This window comes from Trichomycterus rosablanca, chromosome 21, assembly GCF_030014385.1.
Source record: "Trichomycterus rosablanca isolate fTriRos1 chromosome 21, fTriRos1.hap1, whole genome shotgun sequence".
NCBI classification, from domain to species: Eukaryota; Metazoa; Chordata; class Actinopteri; order Siluriformes; family Trichomycteridae; genus Trichomycterus; species Trichomycterus rosablanca.
This window is the reverse complement of record NC_086008.1, coordinates 1,531,740-1,558,491: the sequence shown is the minus strand read 5'-3', so window position 1 is coordinate 1,558,491 and position 26,752 is coordinate 1,531,740. Positions and strand designations below refer to the sequence as shown.

General features: G+C 44.8%; 1 protein-coding gene across 2 annotated transcripts in view; it reads left to right on the top strand.

Annotated features, from left to right (window-relative positions):
• srrm4 (serine/arginine repetitive matrix 4) overlaps positions 1–26,752 on the top strand; it is a 47,887-nt gene that overhangs the window by 14,075 nt on the left and 7,060 nt on the right. For both annotated transcript variants that reach the window (XM_063018139.1, XM_063018138.1), the window contains exons 2-8: positions 17,522–17,662; positions 22,473–22,562; positions 23,629–23,706; positions 24,543–24,569; positions 24,695–24,745; positions 24,962–25,042; positions 25,764–25,884. In XM_063018139.1, coding sequence (XP_062874209.1) covers positions 17,522–17,662; positions 22,473–22,562; positions 23,629–23,706; positions 24,543–24,569; positions 24,695–24,745; positions 24,962–25,042; positions 25,764–25,884 — 589 coding nt within the window. The remainder of the gene's footprint in view (positions 1–17,521; positions 17,663–22,472; positions 22,563–23,628; positions 23,707–24,542; positions 24,570–24,694; positions 24,746–24,961; positions 25,043–25,763; positions 25,885–26,752) is intronic.

The following is a 26,752-nucleotide window of genomic DNA, read 5'->3' as shown; positions in this document are numbered from 1 at the left end:
ACCTGGGCACCAAGACTGTTATTTTTAGTAATTTTGTTATATCTTTACATTTCTTTTTTTTAAATATATAAATATATAATGTATAAACACTTTATGTCTCTATACTCTTGAAAGCCGCTGTAGCATGGCAAATTTCCCCCTGTGGGATAATAAAAGGATATTTTATCCTATCCTATCCGTTTTGCTTTGGTCCGGCTCTCTTTAGGATTGAGTACAAACACTGAACAGGCGTCTAATGAACTTAAGCGTTCGGCCGTACCTGGTACTTGTCATTTATACATACACAGGTGTACAATACAACGAAATTCTTTCTTCGCATATCCCAGCTCGTTTTGGATGCTGAGGTCAGAGCGCAGGGTCAACCAACGTACAGCGACCCTGGAGCAGAGAGGGTTAAGGGCCTTGCTCAAGGACCCAACAGTGGCTGCATGGCAGAGCCGGGATTCAAACTCTCAACCTTTCAGTTGATAGCCCAAAGCTCCACCCACTAGGCTCCCACTGTCCCTTTTAAAGTTCATTTTAAAGGCAGTTTGGATCCTTCCAGGTATGACAAATAGCGGTTCTAGTGCTCATTAGTCAAAAAAAGGCTTTGAAGGAACTGAAAGTGGAAAAAGTAAAAGACCGTGTTAGCGCTGTGAACACGACAAGTGACCTTTCTTAGCATTAGCTCATTAGCCACATTTATACTCTCCACACTTTGTATTTGCGCTGGCTCAGTTTGGAAGCAAATGAGGGGGAAATTGTTTAAAAAGTACCAAAGATTTCAGTTTAACCAACATGTTAAAGCTTCGGTTATTCCTTTAAGTTTATACACTACATGGGCAAAAGTATTGGGACGCCCCTTCTCATTTTTGAATTCGTGCGTTCCAGCCACAACAATCACAAACAGGTGTAATAAATGTATTATATTAAGAAAATCATATGCATCTGACTTGGCAGCAACAGTTTAGGGTTCAGCGGTTAAAGTTAAGGTACTGGACTAGTAATCAGGAGGTTGCGGGTTCAAGTCGCCACCGTTGGACCCCTGAGCGAGGCACTTAACCCTCAATTGCTCAAATCGTGTTCAGTCATAATTGTAAGTCACTTTGCATTTACGGCGTTTAGCAGACACTTTTATCTAAAGTGACTTACAGTTATGACTGAATACAGTTTAAGCAATTAAGGGGTTAAGGGCCTTGCTCAGGGTCCCAACAGTGGTGACTTCACGGTGGTAAGGCTTTAACTTACAACCTTCTGATTACTGGGCCTGTACCTTAACCACTGAGCCACTACTGTCCTGCATGAAAGCGTCCGCTAAATGCCACAAATGTAAATGTAAATGTAAAAATCAAGAAGCTCCAGTGTCCTGCACAGAGCCCTGACCTCTCAACACTCAACAGCTCTGGGATGAACTGGAACATCAACTGATCAATCAGCGCCCAGCCTTATACAAATGCTGCCATGTTTTGACTAAACGGGCACAAATTCCCACACACAGACACACTTGAAAGTCCTGTAAGAAGCTGAACTGATCACATAGGGGTCACTCTCCCCCGTTTCCATCCCATAATTCCTCTTGTTTTTGTGTTGTAGGTCAGGATGAGGAAACAGAGTGTTTTTGGTCTCAGTGCCGCGTGCACAGATCTGACTGACAGCGTGAAGATGAAGCAATAAAATCAGTCACTGAATTATTAAAGATTAAATAAAAAAATCTAATCAAAATGGATTTCCAGACTTCAAACGGCATCCTAAAAAACAGAGAACCCTCTCATCCTGCACCAGGACTGCTTCATCTTATTATACACTGTGTGGCCAAAAGTATTTGGACACCTGACCATGAGCTTGCTGGAACAAACGGTACTAAAATTGATTGACCTCTGTGTGATCATTTCAGCTAGAACAACAGCCGCTCCTCTGAGTAGCTTCTTACTAGGCATTGAAGTATGTCTGTCTGTGTATGGGAATTTGTGCCCGTTCTAATGTTTTACAACAGTTTCTAACGTAATAAATTAATTACTTAATGGATATTATGTGCTTTCGACTTTACCTAAACAGTTAAGGGAAGGTCCTTTCCTGTTCCAGCATGACTGCACCTTTGTGCACAAAGCTCTATAGAAACTTTAGTGTCCTGCACAGAGCCCTGACCTCAGCCCCACTAAACAGCTCTGGAATCAATCGGAACATCAACATTAGCATCCAGTCATACAAATTATGTTTTCTTTCAACTGAATGGGCACAAATTCCCCCAGACATGGTTCAAAGTCTTATGAGAAGCCATCTCAGAAAAGTGGCTGTTGTTATCGCTTTATTTAACACTGCTTGGTATTAAAATGTGATGTCCGACAAGCTCATGGTCAGGTGTCCAGATACTTTTGGCTGTATCGTGTGCACGGGCACGTACATCTACAGGACAATGAAATTATTTTTACGCATTACAAGGTCAGCCATTGTAGACTGAGCCAAAAGGGGCAGGGCATGAGTGGCAGAACTGGGATTCGAACCCATAATCTTCAGATTGACAGCCCGAAGCTCCTGATCGATCAGTTGATGTTCCGGTTCATCCCAGAGCTGTTGAGTGGAGCTGAGGTCAGGGCTCTGTGCAGGACACTAGAGCTTCTCTTCGTGTGTTTATAGAGCGCAGTCATGCTGGAACAGGAGAGAGCCTTCAGTTGATGTTCCGGTTCATCCCAGAGCTGTTGAGTGGAGCTGAGGTCAGGGTTCTGTGCTCATGTCTTTATAGAGCTCGCTCATGCTGGAGCAGGAAAGGGCCTTCCCTAAACTGTTGCTGCAACGTCCTTTACTGCTATTTATACAGGGTGTCCCAGTGCTTTTGTTTATACAGTGTTGTGTATAACAGAATAATCAGTGATCACATTTCCTCCCTTGCGTCAAGTGCAAATGAACTTCAGGTTCGGTCCGACCAATCGAACAGTTTATTGGTCGTCTTGACTGGAAGCAGCTGTGAGAATGGAGAGGTCAGTTCCTGCTTAATGAACATGTCCAGCTGGAGAACGGTCATTGCAGAGTGTTTACGGGTTTTATAACGGGTCAGTGCTCACCAGCATGGAGGAGAAACGTGATCATTGGTTTTCTGTTTAGGGTGGGCGTGCAGTTATTGATCAGGACCTTCTGATCTCAGTCGACGGTGGATCAGACGTCACACCATGAGTCCGTGCTCGCCCCAGGATTCAACGTGGTTCACAGTTTGGAGGCTCAATTATTCATTTATTTATTTATTTATTAGGATTTTAACGTAGTGTTTTACACTTTGGTTCCATACATGACAGGAACGGTAGTTACTCATTCCACAAGACTCAATGTCAAACACAGTCATGGACAATTTTGGATCTCCAATTCACCTCACTTGCACGTCTTTGGACTGTGGGAGGAAACCGGAGCTCCCGGAGGAAACCCACGCAGAAACGGGAAGAACATGCAAACTCCACACGGAAAGGACCCGGACCGCCCCACCTAGGAATCGAACCCAGGACCTTCATGCTGTGAGGCGACGGTGATACCCATCGAGCCACCGTGTTACCCCAGGCTAAATTATATGATTCAAATGATTCAAGCGGAGGTCTGTTATGTTAGACTTTGGCGTGTGTCTGTGGGAATTTGTGCCTGTTTAGTCAGTAGAGTCTATGAGGTCAGGCACCGATCCTGAAAGAGACGAGAAGGCTCGGCTTACAGTCCGAGGTTAATTCATTGGGTTGGGTTAGGTGTTGTTGTCAGTCAAACCACGTCTGTGTAGAGCTGGCTTTGTGCTCAGGGGTGTGACCATGCTGTAAAAGGAAGGGGCATTCCCTAAACTGTTGGCAGAATGAAAAGCATATTGTTTACCTTAACAGCTATATGTAGTCATTAGGATTAAAGTATGTCCACATACTTTTGTCCTTTCAGTCCTGCTGTGGAGGTAAGAGTCCTGTGAGCGTTTTCCTTTTTTTTTAACAGCTCTCGGTTCTTGGAATATTTATCAGGTGAAGGAATGAGTTGTGTGTGGAGCTCCCGCCGCTACTTCAGTGTAAAGAACGTTAAATCACGTCAGGCGTTCCATTACAGCGCAGGATCTGGTTCCATTTCTCCTGAGAAGCTCTTAATGGGATCATCGCAGCTCCGTACCTGCAGGAGATCATTTATTTCAAATTTCATTTATTCCACGTTTCATCTTTTTTTTTTTTTATGTGTGAATAAAAACCACGGTGTCTCACGGCGTCGCCGAATCCGCCCGGTTATCAACAAAGCGGAGACAGAATCAGTTCGGTGACACTCGCGGCCGAGCAGATGTTGCGTGTCACGTCTCTCAAGCTAACGCCGCAACTCCACCAGATTGTTCCATAAATCTCTCGCTCTCTTTTTTGTTTACACCAACTGGATCCATATTTTTCTCCGTGCTTTTATTGCTCGGAGGTCTGAATGATTCTCCGTGATGCTCGGTACGGTGGAGGCCCAGCTGTGAGACGAAACGAGAGGTGCATCCAGAGTCGCCGCGTTCACGTTCGCCCACTCGCCCTTTCCGTCCCGGTGATTAGCATCTCCCATCCATGGCAGGTCCTCCTTCAGTTCTCCTACAGCTGCTCACCTCAGATATCGAGGTGTTTCGGATGTTTACGTTTCCTCAGGGATCAGTGGCTCAGCGTTAGTTCTGCTGCAGCTGGATTTAACGGTCTGAATCCTGAGGGTCTCATCATGAGGGTGTTTAAAAGCAACATGTGAAAGATTTCAGTCATTTTAAAGTTTAGGTTGTAGTATTTTTACCTTTAGATCTCATCAGCTTGACAGCTTTTTGTCTTTTCCCATTGATCGAGCCGCTTCTGCTCTACATTTGCAGCGTTTAGCGGACGCATCTATCCAAAACGACTCACAATTATTACTACATACAATTGGAGCAATTAAAATTTAGGGGCCTTGCACAGGGGCCTAACAGTGGCAACTTGGTACCGCAATCTTTTGATTACTACAGCTGTCCTTTACATGCCATTTATCGGCGACACTTTTATCCGCACTAAGGTGGTACATCGGTCAAATCACAGCTAAGCTCTTCAGTTCGAATCTCTGATGTGCTACCTAGCAGTTGGGCGCCCACACAGGCACAAATGGCTGTGTCTGAGGGCAAGGGATCGAACGGGTTCTTTATTGCTGCTGCAATTGAGGCCTCCTGCACAAAGGATGGACGATTCTAGGGTAGTAATGCCTGACCGGATGTGATGCTGCTCTCTGTGAGACTCCGTCTCAGGCAGGTGAAAAAGAAGCAGCCGGCGACTGCCCACGTTAGAGGGGGATTATGTGTTGCATAAGAGTCTGCATTTGTTAGGGATCAGAGGTCACAGAGATACTACTGTCACATGAGGAGCGTTTTGTGCTTCATTCACCATGAGCCTCGGTGCAAATTGCTGCTTTGCTCAGCGCTTGTCTTCATCGGTGCGGTAAAACGTCATCAAAGTGACCACGACACGATTAAACCATCAGGTCCAGGGTTACAGCTCCACGTGTATCTGTGTTTATCGGGATTCTCCTCCCTGTTTCACTTTTAAACTTGTGTTACAGCGCGAGCTTCTGAGAAATGCTGAGAATCAGAATCAGCTTCTCCCAGAGTCTAAAACGCTTCTGGTTGAAAATAAAGCTTAACGTGGTTTAATGTAGTAAAAGAAGGAGACAGGAGCACTAAACTTCTCTTCATTATTACTGCTCATAAGTTCCTCCACTAATCACATTCCTCACTCGCTGTTTTACTACAACTACAATAAGTCACGGTCAGCTTCGTTCTTACGACCTGAGTCGATTTTACCGCCTCATATCAAACAATTTGTCTCATTGGAGGAGCTTTGGAAAGGTCAGCAGCAAACTGGGTCAAAACTCAATCATGTGAACCTAAGCAGCATCGCCACACTCCATAGGAAACTACGGCACAGCCGGCGCAAAAGCAGTTTGGTCTGTAGATGGTAAATATCTAAACTCTGTTGGACTGTTCGCTCTCACAGTTTGGAGCAGAGCGGAGATTTTCGACCCACCCTGAGAAGAACCGAGCCTTTCGTTGACGCTCCTCTGATACCTCATTATTATCCGCACGCCGTATGTCTGATATTTCATCTCTAAACAGTTCGATAGGCTACAAGTTTCAGTTCATCTAGAGAAACAAACACCTTCTTGAGCAGAAGTGTGGATCAGAACGTCTCCTGCTGCACCATCTGCTTCTGTTTGTCTCTGAGACGCAGCTCATGGATTCGGTCCAAAACCTTTTCTGTCGAGTTTCCCCCTCGTGCTCGACGACGAGAAGCGAAATCTGTCGGCAGGAACTGCGCCTGATGTTTTAATGACAGACCTTTAGAAAGGCCGCGCTCCAATCACACAACCCCAGCTGACTTCTTCTTCTTCTCCTCCTCTGTTCGGCTCCTCTCTCGCTGTTCCTTTCCTCTCCCGTCGCCTCAGCAATTAGCGTGACGGAGATGACTGATTAGCTATGCTTAATCTCGCTGTTCTGCTTCTTTCTCTTCTCCACGATCAGACAGGCCACGTAGAGCTTATCTCAACCGGCTAGCTAATTAAAGCGTATATTTCACTCATTTCCACGCTACGCTGAATGCCTAGTTGACGGTAACTTGATTCTGGGTTGCTAATTAACATGCATCAAAGTGTCGGATACAGTGTCATGAAAAAAACCTTCAAACCTACAAAAGAGCTTTTTTTTTTTTTAAGTTTAGCAGTAAAACTGTGAGCCACGCTGCTGGTAACACTAGTGCCTGAGGGTTCTGAGTACTGAGGGTCTGAATCCCACATGCACTGTAAAATATGGTGGTGGTAGCATCATATTATTTCAGTGCTACTCTAGGCACAGTGGGAGCCTAGTGAGTAAAGCTGTGGATTTCTGACCGGAAGGTTGTGGTTTTAAATCACAGCTCTGCCATGCAGCCACTCTTGGGCCCTTGAGCAAGGCCCTCAACCCTCTCTGTTCCAGGAAAAAAGATATTTCATTGTACTGTACATGTGTAGACGTATATATGGCAAATAAAGGGATTCTACCTGCCCTTGATCTTCCTATTCAGCTTTTCTGCAGCAGGGACTGGCAGTCTGGTCATGATTAATTGAACAGTACAAAAGGACAGTAAAATACCCAAATAATACTCCAAAAACTGCTAGTATTTTATAAATAGCTGAAGTGGGAGGGGGGTAAATACTTTAGCAAGAGGGGTGAGTGGGTGGGGGTGTGGTTTTATATGGGTGGGGATGAATACTTTTTCCAGGCACAGTTCCTGATAATCCTAAAGGTCCAGTCACCGAAACTTGCTGTTTGCATCGCCTTGCAAAGTGGGCGTGGTCATGCCGAGACCTTTGTGATTCAATTAGCAATTTAGCCTCGACATAGCATTTCAGATCTACTTAACTAGTAATCTGGGAATTCATTCTGGTTTTATAAGCGTAATAAATCCAATTAAACGATCCAGAATTAACTCTGGGGAACAGCAAGGCGTCGTGCGTGCACTTAGTTTTAGCAAGCTAAGCTAACTTGGCCCCCGTAAACAACGTAAAACACGAAGCAAATTTAATTTAGCCCTCAGAACCATGCTGCGACATTTTTACTGAATCACTTCTCAGACGGTTGTTTACTCTCACAGGCATAAATCTCAGAGGTACAGTCATGCTGGAACAGATGAGGGCCTTCCCTAAACTGTTGCTGTAATAAATAAAGTCAAAGCTTGACGAATTTTAACTTGTGGTAGCTGGGTAAGCTTGTGGTAGCTTGTGAGCTCATAATGCTAATAGCCACAGTTACATTTACATTTTTGGCATTTAGCAGACGCTTTTATCCAAAGCGACTTACAATTATGACTGAACACAATTTTTTTGAGCAGTTGAGGGTTAAGGGCCTTACCTTAAGGGGCCCAACAGTGGCAACCTGGCAGTGGTGGGGCTTGAACCGGCAACCTTCTGATTACTAGTCCAGTAGCCTGAGTTTTTGGGGGTTTGAATCCCAGGCTGGGCTCACAAATACAGATGGCACATGGCATTATGTGAACCTAGACGCTGGGACGGAAGGGCACATATCAGTGCACCTTTAGTGCAGGTCCCATGTCTGGAGTCAGGAGGAGCATCCAGCTTAAAAGCTGCACCAAACTAAGTATGCGAAAAACAGGAGCAGCTAAACGGAACCGGTAGCTGTTAGCTTAGTGGTTAAGGTAATGAAATAGTGGCTCAAGTTGGACTCCTGAGCAAGGCCCTTAACTCTTTATTGTTTACATTGTATTCAGAAACGCGTCTGCTAAATGCCATTGTTAAATATAAATCTCTAGACCAGTGTTAGCCTAGCAGTTAAGGTACTGGACTAATATTCAAAAGGTCGCTGGTTCAAGCCCCACCACTGCCACGTTTCTACTGCAGTGCTCCTGAGCTAGGACCCTCGATCGCTTGCGTTGTGTTAGCTCACAGTTCTTAGATAAAAGTTTGCCACCACGAATCCCTTTAAAAAGCGACTGACCCTTAACAGTATTGATGACCAGCTGGTGACCTGTGAGTGACCCGAATAATTCCACTAATTCCAGATTTTATTTATAAAAGTGCACAAGAACCCGAAGCTTCATTTATTCTCCACTGTGTTCTATAATCTCTGAAATAAACCAAGACTGAATCATCTCCAGCGCTCCGGCTGGAAGCACCACACAAAGCTCGGTCTGATCCAAATTCTTTGTTATCATCTCAGAAGCAGAGCCGAGCCCATGCCGTGCCAAGTGTTCCTGTTCCTCGTGCCCTTTCCTCAGAGCCAGCATGAAAACCCTCCCTCCCTCCCAACGGGGACGGGCGGAACCAACGAAAATGCCTCGTATCACCCGGCGGGCTGTAAAGCTATAATGGAATGTAAAGAGTGTCAGAGGAAGGAATGAGGATGTGGAGGAGACTGGCATGGGCATCCCTGCTCAAGGTTGGCACTGAACACATACAGTGATTTTATTAACGCTTGTTATGGATGTTTTTGGGACTTATGGTAGAGGGTCCAAACACAAGTAGACGGTTAGTGCAGGAAATTCTGTAATCCAAAGTGGTGCCAGAAGGACTAGTGTAGTACCAAGTGTGACATCATAACCTAAGGAACTAATGGTGGTTAGTTAGAACCTCAGGACAAACACAGCGGCGTTTTAGAGGAAATAGTACGTCAGGGCAGCACCGTGGCTCAGTGGGTAGCCCTGTCACCTCACAGCAATAAGGTCCTGGGTTCGATTCCCAGGTGGAGTGGTCCGGTTCCTTTCTGTGTGGTTTGCATGTTCTCCCCGTGTCTGTGTCCAAAAGACATGCGGCCAGGCAACTGGAGATCAATTTCCCTAGGTGTGTGTGTGTGTGTGTGTGTCCAGGATGGTTCCTGAACCTCGCCCAGTGAATTGTACCCACCGCAACCCTGGTCAAACAGACAATGAATGAATGAATGAATAATTCATCAGACTAGCAGAGTTATAAAAATAACCAAACAGGAACTAGTCGCTCTTCTGAGGAGGAGGAGGAGGAGGAGGAGGAGGAGGGCGCTCACAAGACTCAAGAAATGCGTATGTGTATGGGAATTTGTGCCCATTCAGTAGTGCAAAAGAGCATTTGTATGACTGGGCACTGATGTCGATGTTCCGGTTCATCCCAGAGCTGTTGAGTGGGGCTGAGGTCAGGGGGCACGGTCATGCATATTTAGCGAGTTTTCAGACCCCTCTAGCAACTTTTTTTCCAAAAAGCGACTAGCGACAAATCTAGCGACTTTTTCTGGTGTCATTGGAGAACGTGGAAACACATATTGTTCTTCAGTTACTGTCCTCAATGAGCGGCGGGTCCTGCCGTGAGCCTCTCCACCGTCCCAAAGCACTCACAGGCGGATCACAGTCAGTGTTGCCAGATTGGGCGGTTTTCCACCAAAATGGGTGGATTTTGTTGGAAATTGGCAGGGAAAAACACACTTTGGCAGGTAGACAAATTTTGGGCTGGTTTGTAATCGTTTTGTAATCGACTTGCTTTCTAAAGCAGGTGGAATATAAATAGGTCTACCTTCTCGCCCATCAATACAGTGATTCATCAATACTGTGTTTTGGGTGTTTTTCATGCATTTTGGCTGAAAATTACTGTCGCAATCTGGCAACCCTCCCCAGAGTAGCTCTGTGTTGTCTTAAAAAACAAAAACAAACCACGCATCAACAGAAGAAAGTTCATTTGTAGTTCTAAACATATTTAGGGTGTTTTTTTTTACCCACTTTTTGTCTCTGCCACGATGTTATTTCTCTCTTCTACAGCGTCAATTACATGCAAATGGACCTTATACAAATTTAGCGACTTCTAGCGACTTTTAGGACAGCCAATAGCTGCTTTCCTTACTGAGGACTTGGCAACACTGACTGTTGATTTTCATTTCACATTTTCCATACGTACTAAAGCAGCCACACACACACACACACACACACACACACACACACACTCAAGTATAAAACCCACTGCAGCTAGGTTGCTAAGACACAGCACATGGCAGGGGTGTTGAAATTATAAGAACAAACGGCTGCCGTTTTCCCAGAACCCCAAATCCCCCCCCCCCACCACCACCCCCACCCCCACCCCGGTACCCTGGCGCACTTTAGCGCTGATTTGTAACACGTATAATTACAATCTGCTGCATCGAGCTCAAGTGCAGCCGCTATTAATTTCAATCTGCGTCCGTGAGGATGAGAGAGAGTCTAACTACGCCGCTCCCCCGTGGATCAAACTTCTTCTGTCATGTCCTCGGGCAGCGCCAACTCCCTAATCTGATCATTGCCACTTCCACCGCTGAGATTCTCTTGTCACTCGTACCAGCGCAGCGCTGGCGGGCAGAACTGAGACTATCAGGGATGTGGCAGAAACAGCCACATTTTATCATTAGGAGGCGTGTCCACATACTTTCGGTCATATAAAAAGTCCTTTTTATTCAGAGACTGCTGCGATATGTCGAGTGTATGTGAACGTTAGACCTCGTCTTTATTTACAGATTTATTTTGAGTCACTTTGATCACTTTATACTGTTCACATGAACCTCACAGCTCATGAAGACACAGACGTATGATACCAGATATACAGTTTATGTCCAAAAGTATGTGGACACCTGACTTTGTGCTTGTTGGGAAGCCTGTTTCAAACCCATAGACATTACTGCATGTTTGGCCTCTTCTAAAAAGGCCTTTCACAAGATCCTGAAATGTGTACCTGTGGGAATTTGTGCCCAATCCAGCAAAAGAGCAATGGCTGTCTTGAAGTCAACAATCCAACTCATCCTAAAGGTGTTCATTAGGGTCAAAATCAGGTCTTTATGGACCTCGCTCTGTGTACTGGTGCTCATTCATGCTAGAAAAGGGACAGCATGTTGAGAGCATGTTGTTTGTTTGGCGTGATGCTTTTCATGAAACACATGTAATAATTAGGGGGGTGTCCACATAGTTGTGCCATTGTGTGTATAACAGTATTAACTTATGTGCTATAAATGTAGCCTGTGCTAAGAGCTGCTAACAGCGTGAGGGAGAAAAATAAAAATAAATGTTTGTTTTTTTAAACGTGTCTGTGTGCGAAAAAACATCATGCTACGTCGAGACGCCTGAATCAGACGCTATTGTAGAAGGCAGCGGGGTCTAACTAGCGAGTGTCGAAAAGCCACGAGAACGCCAAGCACTCCCACATCAACACGCTCCGTCCGGCGGCTGTTTAACGCGCCGCATGCTCTCCTCAGCTCCAACCTTTTCATCGCACGCCCTCGGAGCGGCTCGCGGCCGATTAGCTATTGTTAAAAGCAGCGCTCCTTTCCCATCATGCATCAGCGGGGAGTCGTGTTAGCAGGAGGAGTGGGGTCTGAAGTGTGCCCACGTGCACGCGCTCGCCAATTCTGATTTCTCGGAGTCGGAGGGAAAGTCAGGGGGCGAGCGAGAGAGAGCGAGAGGAGTTCGTTTGTTTGCTTTAGCAGGACGGCACTGCAGCGGGTGAAGGGTTGTTTAGCGTGATGGATGGCGGGATCAGGACACACTGCGCTCGGCCATAATTACTCTTTGTGCTCGCCGTGATAAGGAAATGAATCAAGCGGCTGCGTCGCTCCATTTCCTCGTCAGGCTACAATAACCCAGTAAACCAACCTCACTCATCTTCTGAACGAGCGCAGGCGATGGTCCGCGGGTTAGCGCCCTCTTACTGCCCCGTTATAGACAGGTGTAATGGGCGCTGAAGGCTAAGGGGGCACTCGGCGGCCTTAATAATAATAATAATAGTTAAATTTTTATAGCGCCTTTCACAGACCCAAGGACGCTTTACAAAGCAACAGCAAAAAAAAAAAACCCTAAGCAGTGGAGGAGGAAGAAAAATATGCATTAAAGAGAAAGGTTTTTAAGTCACATTTAAAAGAGGAAAAGGAAGAGCAGTCCCGAAGAGAAGTGAGTTCCAGAGTTTGGGGGCCATGACACTGAAGGACCTCTTGCCGCAGAGTTCTGAATGTACTGTAGCGTTTGTATAGATTTTACAATCTATTGCATCTTTATCGGTCAGGAACGGTCATCGTTTAAAGTCCGTCTCTGAGAGGAAGGTGGGACGGGGTTCCTCCTCACTGCTGCTGCAACAGCGACCCCTGGTGGTTGGGTTGCCAGCATGAGGAAGCTTAGCATGAACCTGACTGTGAGTCTGTGGCTCTCCTAATCCAGCATGGGCGTGGTTTATTGGACAGTTGGGAACAGAAAACCCCCTCATCGATGGCACTTGGGTGGCACTGTGGCCTAACATGCCAGCCTACCACTGGGCACCACATCTCAAGCTTTGATCTCAAGTTTGAATCCCAGGCAGTGCTGTCGGCGTGGGCAGTGCCCATACAGACATGTCTGAGGATGGGGCGTGGGAACTTTTGACCATATACGTCCGGTCATTACATTCAGAAGGTGGATTGGCTGCTCCGAGTTGCTTTCCGGTGTGATGAAGTAAATAAATGAGTAAGGTCTTTTCCTGGCTGTATTTCTGGCTTGTGCACCAGATTCTCTGTGCGGCACCGGATCCACAGCGACCCTGACCGGTATAAAGCGGCCGGTGGAAACGAACAGGTGATTTCAGCATTAGTGAAGACGCTGACGGTAAAATCGGAATGCAGCCTGCGTTTCCGTTTTGAGCGCAGAATTAAGATTTCTCTGTATTTCCCTGGATGCTTTTAGAAACTCAAGCGCCAATCTCCCTGCCAGCATGATCAGTAAATCGTTCCACACTGAGGAAGGTCGTTCTTTTTGGCACGTAGAGATGTAAGGATTTACATTTATTTTTAATCTTAGCCCAGGAGCCTTCAGCTCATCTTCATTTCCTATGTGCCCGAGTGTGTGTGTGTGTGTGTGTGTGTGTGTGTGTGTGTGTGCGTTTCACAGTGCCCAGTCGCCGACGGCCATATTGTTTGGCATGAACTCCCTGCCAACTGTTCTCTGATGGTTTTGGGGCTCCTGCCAAAGTAAAGATGAATCATCAGAGCAAATATTTATACCGTATTTATTCGCTTCTATATTTACACTCAAGCTTTGATCTTCAATTAATTCCATCATTTAATCAGCACTTGAAAAACATCATCTGGCCAAAAGTATGTGGACAGCACTTCTGGATAGAGAGTTCAGATGTCCTGTGGCCTGCACATTTCCTGACCTTAACACTAAATGCAGGGATAGGATGAATCGGAACGTCACTTGCAACCCAAGCCTTTTTCAGTGTGTTTCAGTGCCTCATCTAACAGCTGCTCGTTTAGCGGAATAAGCACAAATTCCCACAGACACGATCCAAAACCTTGTGGAATGCCTTGCCAATAGAATCCAGATTGTAAGGACAATAATACTCAGTAATACCCTTGGTTTTGGAATGGGATGCTTAACAAGGTCATGATCAGGTGTCCTCATAATTTTGGTCAGACGGCTTTTAGGAACTGACCGGCCCGGTGGCACAGCAGGTCAAGTCAGTGCCGCTCCTCCAGACACGTGATTGGCTGTGTCTGAGGGAGTGTAAGGGCCGAACTGCCTAGTCATTGGTAGGTGCACCTGTCAGTGCACTCTCAGTGCAGATCCCATGCCCGGGTAATGAGGAGGGTTGCATCAGAGTAAAACTGTGCCAGTCTGTGGCTACCCCTAAATACGGGAGCTACATAGCCGCACCATCGGTAGTGCATCATTTACTCATGCAATGTACAATCACTGCAGGTTTTAATATAAAGCAGTTAGGGGTTAGGGGCCTTGCGTAGGGGCCCTTAAAAGTGGCAACTTGGTGGCGGTGGGTCTTGAACCAGCAAACTTCCGATGGATAGTGTGTGAACAGGTTACGTTTGCCACGTAGTAACATGGGTCTGTACGTCTGTACAATCCTCACCCCTGGTCAGTGTGTGTGAGGACTTTGGTATGTTCTCTCCGTGTGCATGCATTAGCACATGCAGAAGAAGCTTTGGCTTCTCCAAACTGCCTCAAGGTGCAGGAAAGAACAAACAGGTAATCACTATCATGTCCACGGTGTATTTCTGCAGGTAGCACTGACACCACCGAGACCCTGACCAGGTTGAAGCAAATGCTCGATTCCTCACACAGCCGAGCTGCAGATCTGTCTCAGCGTTAAATAACCGATCAGTGAATAATAAGAATCAACCACGGCTGATTTGTTTTCTCATCACGTCAGCCGCTGTGTGTGTGTGTGTGTGTGTGTGTGTGTGTGTGTGCGTGTGTGCGTGTGTGTGTGTGCGTGTGTGTGTGTGCGTGTGTGTGTGTGTGTGTGTGCGTGTGTGTGTGTGTGCGTGTGTGCGTGTGTGTGTGTGTGTGTGGTAGGCTGTTATTAGCATAATTCTGTCCTGCCCCGGCTAATTCAGAGGTGAGAGAGGACGCGCTTCATCCTCCGGCAGGAAGACGGAGAGAAAATCAGAGTTTAATGTGAGAGACTGATGAAGCTGTTATTATAATCAGCTCTGATCAGACCGAGCAGAATAACTGCATGAATCCTGATGTTTATTACGCAATAATTATTTATTCATTCATTTATTATATTAATCACTTCATCCACCACAGAACAGACAGGAACTATATTATTATTAGTAGTAGTATTTCCATAACTATTATTATCATTATTGTTATTATTATTGTTATTATTATTATTGCCATTATTTTATATTTAAATTTTTTATTATTTTCATGATTATTATTATAATAATAATTTTTGTTATATTATTATTATTATTTTCATTATAATATTTTTTTCATTATTTTTATCATTATTATAATTATTATTTTATTATTATTATCATTATTATTATTATTATTATTTTATTATTATTATTATTATTATCATTATATTATTATTTTATTATTACTATTATTATTTTATTATTATTATCATTATAATATTCTTTTCATTATTATAATTGTCATTATAATCATATACTGTATATATATATACAGTATATATATATATATACTATAATTGTAATACTATTTACTATTTATTATTATTATTAATTTAATTATTATTATCATTATTATTATTTTATTATTATTATCATTATAATATTTTTTTTATTATTATTATTATTATTATTATTACCAATATTACATTATTAACATATGTTGTATATATATTATTATTTTATTATCATAGTTTTTGTTATTAGCACTGTCGCCTCACAGCAAGAAGGTCCTGGGTTCGATCCCCAGGCGGGGAGGTCCAGGTCCTTTCTGTGTGGAGTTTGCATGTTCTCCCTGTGTCTGCGTGAGCTCTGGTTTCCTCCCCACAGTCTAAAGACATGCAGTCAGGTTAATTGGAGACACTGAACACTGCCCTATATGTGAATGTGTGTGTGTGTGTGTGTGTGTGTGTGTGTGTGTGTGTGACCTGCGATGGACTGGCGCCCCGTCCAAGGTGTTACTGTGTGCCCTGCACCCATTGAAAAAGCTGGGATAGGCCCCAGCACCCATTCCCACGGCCCTGATTGGATAAGCGAATAAGAAAAGTGAGTGAGTGTGTTGTTGTTATTATCATTATTAATCATATTTAAGGTAAATAATATATAGGACAGAACAAAATTTCTTAGATAAAATAAGAAGGAAAGATTAAAAGTCCAGCCATTATGAGGTGCACTTGTCAGTGCGCTCTCAGTGCCGGTCCCAGGCCCAGATATAATTAGGATGGTTGTATCAGGAAGGGGGTCGGTTACACAGACCAGAACGATCCGCTGTGGTGATCCCTAAATACGTTTGTAAAGTTGATCTCAACATCATGTTTAATATTTAAGGTCAGCGGAGTCCGACATCAGGTCTAATAACTGAATCCTGTTTAATGTAAAATACATTTTTACACCCAGATTTACATGTACAGAGTTGAATTTTACCTCATTAGCATCACGGCGCTGACAGCAAGCATGCAGAATTGAACACGACACCACAGGGGGTAACACGTGCACCCAAAGAGGTGCTGAAATTCTGTTCAGGTTTAATCAGATTTTACTCTCAGTACCGCTGAGGTGTGTAAACCGTCTCGAGCTCCACTTTCAGTTCCAACCAAGCATCGGCTGCTGGGGATGAATTTAAACCACCCTGTTTTAATGGAGTGCGTTAATCGAACCACGACCTTCCAGCGACCTTTCAGCGACCTTTCAGCGACCTTTCTCGTCAGTTATCGGTTAATCGATGGATCCTCAATATCCACTGTTTCTTCTTTTAATTGGATTTTTTCCTCCTTTATCTCCCAATCTAATCATTTCCAGTTCCTGATTGTGAATCCGCTGCCGATCACATGACCCCTGATCTGATCAAGGGGAGCCGGGTCACCACACGCCCCCTCCGACACGTGTTCGATCTGCGCCCACTTCTCATCACCTTCCCACACAGAGCCGTATCACGTACAGAGAGCCACGCTAAGCTCCATGTAGCACGTCATGTGTGTGTGTGTGTGTGTGGGTGCCCAACCAGGTCGGTGACTCTGCTGAGTACTAAACAACTACACTACATGGTCAAAAGTATTGGGACACCCCTTTTATTTATTGAATTCATGTATTGCAGCTACAGCAGTTGCTAGCAGGTGTAATAAATTAATGAAATAAAGGAAATTATATCCTTCTGACCTTGCAGCAACAGTTTAGGGAAGGTTCTTTCCTGTTCCAGCATGATTGTGTAGCTCTATAAAGACATAAAGAAAAACTCAATTTAAAGTAACTGCAGTGTCCTCCACAGAGCCCTTCAAAAAGCTTTGGAATGAACTGGAACACCAACATCAGTGCTCAGCTACACATATGCTGTCATCTTTTGACAGAATGGGCACAAATTCCCATACACAGACACACTTCAAAGTCTTGTGAGAAGCTTCTGAGAAGAGCAGCTGTTGTTCTAGATAAAAAAGATTATATCAATGATCACTTTATTAATACTGTTTGTTATTTAAATGGGACGTCATGTGTCCAAATACTTTTGGATGAAACGAGACGTCCAGAATAAGTTTTACACTCAGTCAGAGTCTGTCAGGTGATGATCAGAGGAACGATGCTGTTACTGTAATGAAACTGATGAGATGTGATTGTGTGTCGTACCAGGTTGGAGACGTCAGTTTGCGTGGCAGCCAAACCCCACGAGGCACCGTCAGAGCGAGAGGAACAGGAAGTGAAGGAGACGGGGAGGAAGAGACACCGAAAACACAAAGCACATAAACGGCACAGACGCCACCGCTCCCACAGGTCAGAGTCACAAACACCGTCTCATTGTTACTGCGCAACATCAAGGGAAGGGTTCAGTGACCAATCAGATGAACTTCTGATATTTAATCTCAGAGGATGGAGCCGTCGATTAGCACCAGTGTTCAGTAACGCTGGATAATTAAGTGACATTTCAATTCAGATGTGTTCCTTCATGATTATGGTCTCCATACCAACATCACAGTTAGTGGTTGATTTAATCTTCTACCCAAGCCAAGGGTTCAGCTACCCACGTTTTAGCTTCTTTCACCAAAACAGGGATTATTTTGCCCATACAGGAGCTTCTTCTTCCCAAGCTAAAGTTCCTTTGGTCTTCATCTGCCCAAACTGTAGCCTCTTCCACCCAAACCAACTGTAGCCTCTTCCACCCAATCCAGGGATTCATCTGCTCAACTGTAGCCTCCTCCACCCAATCCAGGGCTTCATCTGCCCAACTGTAGCCTCTTCCACCCAAACCAACTGTAGCCTCTTCCACCCAAACCAACTGTAGCCTCCTCCACCCAATCCAGGGCTTCATCTGCTCAGCTGTAGCCTCCTCCACCCAATCCAGGGCTTCATCTGCTCAGCTGTAGTCTCCTCCACCCAATCCAGGGCTTCATCTGCCCAACTGTAGCCTCTTCCACCCAATCCAGGGCTTCATCTGCTCAACTGTAGCCTCTTCCACCCAAACCAACTGTAGCCTCCTCCACCCAAACCAGGGCTTCATCTGCCCAACTGTAGCCTCTTCCACCCAATCCAGGGCTTCATCTGCCCAACTGTAGCCTCTTCCACCCAATCCAGGGCTTCATCTGCCCAACTGTAGCCTCTTCCACCCAATCTAGGGCTTCATCTGCTCAACTGTAGCCTCCTCCACCCAAACCAGGGCTTCAACATCCCATACTGTAGCCTCTTCCACCCAATCCAGGGCTTCATCTGCCCAACTGTAGCCTCTTCCACCCAAACCAGGGCTTCATCTGCCCAACTGTAGCCTTTTCCACCCAATCCAGGGCTTCATCTGCCCAACTGTAGTCTCTTCCACCCAAACCAGGGCTTCATCTGCCCAACTGTAGCCTCTTCCACCCAATCCAGGGCTTCATCTGCCCAACTGTAGCCTCTTCCACCCAAACCAACTGTAGCCTCCTCCACCCAAACCAGGGCTTCATCTGTCCAACTGTAGCCTCTTCCACCCAATCCAGGGCTTCATCTGCCCAACTGTAGCCTCTTCCACCCAATCTAGGGCTTCATCTGCTCAACTGTAGCCTCTTCCACCCAATCCAGGGCTTCATCTGCCCAACTGTAGCCTCTTCCACCCAATCTAGGGCTTCATCTGCCCAACTGTAGCCTCTTCCACCCAAACCAACTGTAGCCTCCTCCACCCAAACCAGGGCTTCATCTGCCCAACTGTAGCCTCTTCCACCCAATCCAGGGCTTCATCTGATGAAGACGGATCTTCAGTCCAAGTCATGGCTTCATCTACAGGCCAGAGCTTCTTCTCCCCAAAATGGATCTTCAATCTAAGTGATAATGTCTAACCTACAAGCTACAGGTTTTTGCTATTGTTTTGTTGTGAGGTTTTTGCCCATCACCGGCACCAGTAGGTAAAATATTCATCCAGTAATTCCTGAAACAGTTTGGACAGTTTTATTTAATTTTCTGAAATGAAGCAAGTCTCAGACAAACGTCTGGTCTTATTTTGTTTGCACAAACGCTTTGCTGAATCCGCTCTGCTGTTTAATTATTCACCGCTCGCACCTCATTTTTTTCTGCGTATGATTTAAACCCCTCGTCCTGACAGTACCAGCACAAACGGAGGGCAGAAACCTCCACAAACACTCTTATCTAGCCACCGCAGCGCTAACGCTCAGGTGTTGCCGGGAATTTTAAAACGAGCGTGACACCTACGGGCGCGCCCTGCAAGATGAAACCCGCGCCCGGGTGCTAAAAGGTAAACGATTCGGGCTCGCCGTAATTCCGCCGATTTCTTCAAACCCAACATCTGTAAACAGTCGAGCATAACAAACATTCAGACCTTCTCAGTGTGCATCACCCTGCACCACATGGACAAAAGTATTGGGACGCCCCTTCTAATATCTGAATCCATGCGTTTCAGCCACAGCAGCTGCTAACAGGTGTAATAAATCAATCATACAAAGCAAATTATTCATCTCCAATGTTTTAACCTGCAGCACCAGTTTAGGGAAGGCCCTCTCCTGTTCCAGCATGACCCCCTGTGCACTCTCTGTGACCTCAGTCCCAGTGAACAGCTTTGGATTGAACCGGAACTTCAGTTGAGCCTTTCTCGACCATGCTGTCTCTTTTAGACTGAATGGGCACAAATTCCCACAGACATACCTCAAAGTCCTGTGAGAAGCTTCTCAGAAGAGTGCCTGCTGCCATAACATTTGATTTTGAAATGGGACGACCGACAGGCTCATGGTCAGGTGTTCAAATACTTCTGACCCTACAGTGTACATCAGAGCTGTAAATGCTGCATTAACACTTTTGAAGCTTTTATTGCCGTTTTCGCGCTCGTAATCCGTTCCACCCCTAAACTCGCCCCCCACATGGGCACTGCGACCTTGAGGGCACGCGGGTGATGAACGATTCAGGAGGAGAATGAAGGTTAGGAAGCTAAAAGCCTGTCAGCGCTGATTATAGATGTCCAGACGAGAGGAGATTTAACCAGCTGTTAGCATCTGCCGTTCTTTAAATCTCAGGGATGAGAGTCTGACCCGGTGCCCCCGCCAAAAAAAATGAATATATGAGTGGTCGGCGCACATCCAGGCGGGCACTCGGGACCTGGGTTTGATCCTCACCTCCCATCATCGTGAGGAGATTCAGAGAATTTTAGAGTGACAGCTTTCAGGACGGGGCTGTGTCTTAGTAAATTAAACAGAATATCCTCCCACTGCGAATGCTGGGAGCAAAGTGATTTATACTGGACTACTGAGTGTAAACTCACTGGTTCAAGCACCGGCGAATTCTGTTCTGTCCCAGTTGTAAGTCGCTTAAGCTACAACATGCACAACTTTTGTGTCTTGCCATGTCTTGCTTTTATGCTCGTACCCTGGTCTCGAACGCCAACCTGGACCTCAAAAGTGGCACAAAAAGCTCAGCACATCACCGTCTACCCTCCCGATTCATACCGTTACTAGTCCTTTAAAGACTTGCCATCAGCGTTACTCTGAAACTCATCACGACTAAAGCTGAAGCTAACGGCTGTAGCACTCGGTCATTAATCGTCTGTCAGGAACAATGACCTTCAGGGAGCCGTTATCGGTCAGTACTGGCAGTGATGGAAAGGCTTTCTCTCCGTCTCCGGCCCGTTTGCTCTGTCCGTTAATTAAACGACGGCTCTGTGACGTACAGCGTCGCCGTTTCTGAGTTCATTTCTGCCTGCCCGTCAACATCAAGCCGGTCAGATCCAGTTCATCTCACAAGCGTTCAATTATATAGCCAAAATTATGTGGACGCTCTGGTATCAGATACCACAGAGGTCCTTCACATGTCTTGTGGAGTCAGCTGTTTTGATGTCATATGAGGTGGGTGGTCTTAATGTTTCGGCTCATCCCAGCATGTCTTATTTAAACCAAACCTTTCCTGAAGGCTTCAGGGTTCTTTGATATGAAGTGAAAGTATTAGAAAACAGTAAATATGCCTCTAAAATCTGGATAGAGAGGCTGCTGTGTGTGTGTGTGTGTGTGTGTGTGTGTGTGTGTGTGTGTGTGTGTGTGTGTGTGTGTGTGTGAAGCCCCTTGAAGGTTTGGAGGAATAAAAGTGGATGATTGAGGTTATTTGATGTGAAAAGCTCAAAGTCCTTCACACTGATTCCACCTCACTGAGACCTTAAACTCCTCCATTAATCCTGATTTTGTACATTTTCCATCTTATTTCATTTTCATCAACCGCTTTATCCTGGTCATGGTGGCAGCGGGTCCGGTTCCTCTGGCAAACACTAGGCGCCATCAGGAACACCCTGGACAGGGTACCAATCCATTGCAGGGCTTCAGCCGGACAATTATGCCACATTCAAGCCAATCATATCTGTGTAGATGCCTGGTGGGATGATAGCACAGCTGAGTTTTGAACTCAGAGATTCGAACCCGAGCTCCCAGTTTGTGTAACATTAAAATGTTATAATCACAAACTGGTCACCCTGTCTTTTTACTTCTTTTTTTTCTGTATTGATTTAAAATTTGTGCTTAAGGTGTCTAATGTTTGGGTTTGAGTCTCAGCGGTGCTATTGTCAGTCCAGGTGTCTACACACTGGACCCGTCATGACCCTGACCAGTCAAAAAAAAGAACATTTTTTGCTCAGAACTGTCATTACTGAAAAAAAATGTCAGCCTACCAGGCAGTAAAAATCACTGCCATGCCACACCACACCACACCACATGACGATGCCACGCCATGTGACACCACGCCATGCTGTGTAATACCACGTCATGCCACGCCACACCACATGTACCTACACCACACCTCACCACACTACACCAGGGTTTTCAAGCGACCCAGTTCTTGTCCATGATTTGTTAAGTGACCCAGGCAACACAAGAAATGCATCTTACTCTCTGGTCCTACTGTGGGTTACAAGATGTAACATAAAGTCTCCACCACCAGGGGGCGTACACGTACAAGTTTATTTAATTATTATTATTTTTCCCTTTTTTTTCGACACAGGGTTGAAAAACCCTGGGCTACCCCACAATACACCACACCATTCCATGCTGTGCCACGCTGCTTTGTGGGTCTGTTTAGGTTTAACCATTAATTTTTCCTTTTTTTGTCTTTTTTTTGTCCTTCTCTTTTGTAGCGTGTCGGTGGATTCTGATTTCTCCCCTCAGCCTGCACCCAAGAGGAGAAAGAAGAAGAAAAAGTCAGAGAGAAAGAGGAGGAGAGAAAGGTCAGTGCAAAAGTAACTCTCTCAGGGTCAGACTGTAGCCCACGTGCAGCGGAACACGAATTATAAAACGACGAGCGAAGCAGAACGACGGTCAAAGTCATAAAGTCGTGTTTTACATTCCTGTAATATCAGCTATGCATTATAATTATCACATGTCCATATAATAATGAATTCATAAGCTGTTTTATTAATAGTGTGTAAAATCCTACATTAACTCTACATTTAGGGGGCCGGTGCTGTTGCACACGCTAATGGGATTTAGATTGGATTGTTCTATGTTCTATTATAGATCAGCTGCTCTGCTCGTTCATTAGCATGATAGTGGGGGTTTGGAGAAAGAACTGCTGAAACTTGTGACTCTTCATCGTTTTGCTCAAGAATCTAGCACTTTTGAATCAAAAAGAAAACACAGAGCTGTTCTTTCACCTAATAATTCCAATTAAACTGACATTATACATAGAAATAATATGGCTAAAAGTATGTGGACGCCCCGTTCCAAAACCATCCGCATCAATATGAATTCTTCCCAAAAGATTTTGAAGAGAAATTGTGAGGTTAGGGCTCTGCAACACCAATCAAACTTGTTGCTTTGTACACAGCGGCACAGTCGTGCAGGAACGGAAAACTGTTAGAACAAGGATGAAAGCATATTAATTATTCTATATGACTGATTTTATCCAGCTGTTAGCTGTATCCGGCCCACTTTGCATGGAGATTGGCAGGGGGTCGGATCACAGAATCATGCCCATCTGCCCTGCCACTAATAGCCAGCAGGGGGCATGAAGGCACAGATGCTGGTCCATGGCGGTCTCATTAACCATATTAACTGATACATCCTGGCAGTTTTGAGAACATTAGTCTAAAAACATCTGGTTCTCTTGACGAATGACACCACACCAGGTCAGAATGTTACGCCGGGTAGATTAAGCCGTTGCTCCTGATGTTCTGGCTCATCTGTGTTCGTTTTGGGTTACTGGATCCTAAACGTGACGTTGTGAATGTTACAGAAAGCTGAGTAACTGGAGCGTGGCGAGAGCTTTATATTAACATTTAGTTTGGTGTGCAGGCGTCGCTTCTCCAGTCCCTCACCAATCAGGAAGAAGAAGAAGAAGAAGAAGAGCTCGAAGAAAAGGAAGCACCACAGGTAGTGTATCACGGGTCCAGTCAAACTATCCCTATTTATACGAGCACAGAGGCGTGTACTGTTAGTAGTTGTGTGTATATTTGTGATCCATTTTAAAAAGAATTCAGATTTGATGAAAGTTGATGAAAGTTTGGATAAAGGAAACTACTATGTACTAGTGTAACCCTGAGTGATTTTGAGTGGACAGTTGTAGCTTAGTGGTTATGGTACCGGACCAGTAATCAGAAGGTTGCCGGTTTAAGCCCCACCACTGCCAGGTTGTTACTGTTGGGCCCTTGAGCAAGGCCCTAAACCAATTCAATTGCTTAGATTGTATACTGTCACAACTGTAAGTCACTTTGGATAAAAGCATCTGCTAAATGCCTAAAATGTAAATATTTGTTGCTATTAAAGGTACCGTTTGATTTGTAGTTATTTATATAGATTACTGCATTAACACGCTTAATTATTAAAAAATTGTTTTAATATTCTTTTTTAGAAGCTTAAAACTTTTGACTTATTGTAAAAATAATAATAATAATAATAATAATAATAATAGATGCTCCAGTGGTGCAGCGGTCTATTACGCCAGCCCACTACTGCTGAGATCCAGGCCGACCGGGCATAATTGGCTATGTCTGAGGGGGCTGCTCAAAGCCCTACAATGGCAGTAGTGGTAGTATTATTACTATGGTATTATTATTATTATTATTTATATTTGTATTGTTATATTATTCATTTATTAATATTACTTTTATGTTTGATCAATTAAACAGTGATTAAAACGTCTCCTTAATTGTCTGTTAATAAAAATCAGTGCTGATATAAAATCTAACTGTGATCTGTCTTCCTTACAGCTCTGCCTCCAAGAAGAGAAGACACAGGTTCGTCTCATTGTTCTTATGAACAAATCAACCAGAAGAATTTATAAATATTGTGTTTAATGTGGCTGGTATGGTAAATATTAAAGTGTATAAAGACTCTCATTAACGTCCTCTTCATCGTTCAGCTCTTCAGGTACAAGACGCAAACGGAAGGAGGACAGGAAGCATAAGAAGAGGTTGGTCATACAGACAATAGTCGTGTGATGAGACGTGTTATGACGTCATAGTGACCTCACAGTCTGGTTTTTCATACATACATACATACATACATACATACATTTGTTTTACTGCTGGTTCTCTTAACACACTGGCTTGGAAACATGGACTCTATAGTTTACAGGTAATATTTAAACGTGTGAGTCAGTCATTTTGTGTCTGATTGTGTGACTCAGGTGCCACGGTGCCTCTCATCACAGACGCCGTTCACGGAGAGCTGAGAGTTCAGACTGGAGGTCGTCCAGCACTGAGAGCAGGTACACACACACACACACACACACACACACACACACTGTTATGTGTTAGTCTAGTGCATGCCTGTTTAACGGCAGCCACAGTCAATCACACAGTACATAACAGAATTGGCCAAAAGTATGTGGACACCCATGATAATGATTGAATGTAGTTGTTTCTATCAAATCCCGTGATGACAGCATGTGCTTTTAACAGGGTGGCAACAGTTTAGGGAATTCCACTTTATCTCTCGGCATGATTACATCCCTGAGCACAAAGAGCATCGTTTGCAATAAAGTAATCAATCAATCAATCAATCAAAGAGCTCCATAAAGACCCAGTTTAACACTTTCGGGATGAATAAAACTTGGATTGGATTGGTGCATGACCTCATTGAGTCTATTGACTGAATGGGCACAGGTTCCTGCAGACACACTCCTTGTAGAATCTTGTAGAAAGGATTTCCAGAAGAGTGGATGATAGTAATAGAATAGAATAGAATATTTAGTGCCACTATACACAATTACAATGACATTTTGTATGGCAAATATGAGTAAATGTAAATATTAAAGCTACAAATGAAGGAAGGACCAGTTCAATTTAAATGTGCTCGGTTCTGGAACGTGCTCATGGTGTCCCAATACTTTTGTCCAAACTGTGTCCATCTATAACACAGAGTCCACGATTAAATCCTGTCTTACTTCATCAGCCCTCAGATCAATATCCTTTTATTTTTCCTCACAGAGCTGCAGATCACAGCAAATCAGGCTTTCAGAGCAGCGCCCGTTACCGCTCAGGAGCCCACGGGGGTTTGGAATGGTGTTCGGCACTGAAGCTCGCCTCTAAAATCCACTCGGAGTGCTCAGTAAGTGTCTCGACGTGCTGTCGCTGCACTAACAGTGCTCGGCTGCTGCTCTTTTAAACACCCGGTATAAAAAACATCGAGTCTCTTTTTGTCTTTAAAGGGAATAAAAGTGAGTGTTGATCGTTTACTCACGCCGGTGCTGCTCAGGAGCTTCTAACACACACACACACACACACACACACACACACACACACACATACAGACTGGCTACGTTTAAAGAAAGGGATAATGTAGTAGGACCCGTGATGATGATGCATTGGCGGTAATTCCATGGAAACTGGTCCCAAGGGCGCACAGGTGGCGCAGCCGGATATACCGCTAGCACATCAACGCCGAGATTCTGAACTCCTCGGTTCGAAACTCTGCGTTGCCACCGGTCGGCTGGGCGCCATCTGGCGGGCACAATTGGCAGTGCCTGCAGCAGATACTGATTGGCCACCGTTTCTGCAGGGTGGGGGCCGGACTATGTGTGGGTTGGTTGGTTCTTCATACTCTGTGTAAGGACCCCGATTGGCGGAACAGACGCCTGTGCAGAATGAGAAGAGGACGCGTGTACAGCGACGCGCTCTCCTCAGACGCAATCTGGTATCCCTCAGCAGCGGAAGATAAGATTGAGAACGCTTAATTGGGAGAAAATGCATAAATAAATAAAAAGAAACCGGTCCCACTGCAACCCTAAACTCGATAAAACAGCTTCAGCAACACAACAACAAACATGATGACACCTCAACATTCAACCAATAGAATTCATTTAAACGAATCCTGTCGCCAGTTAAATACATTTTAGTCACATGGAGCTTAGCGTGTCTCTCCGTATGCAATACGGCTCTGTGTGGGATTCCAAGAAGCTGCCACATGTTGGATACGT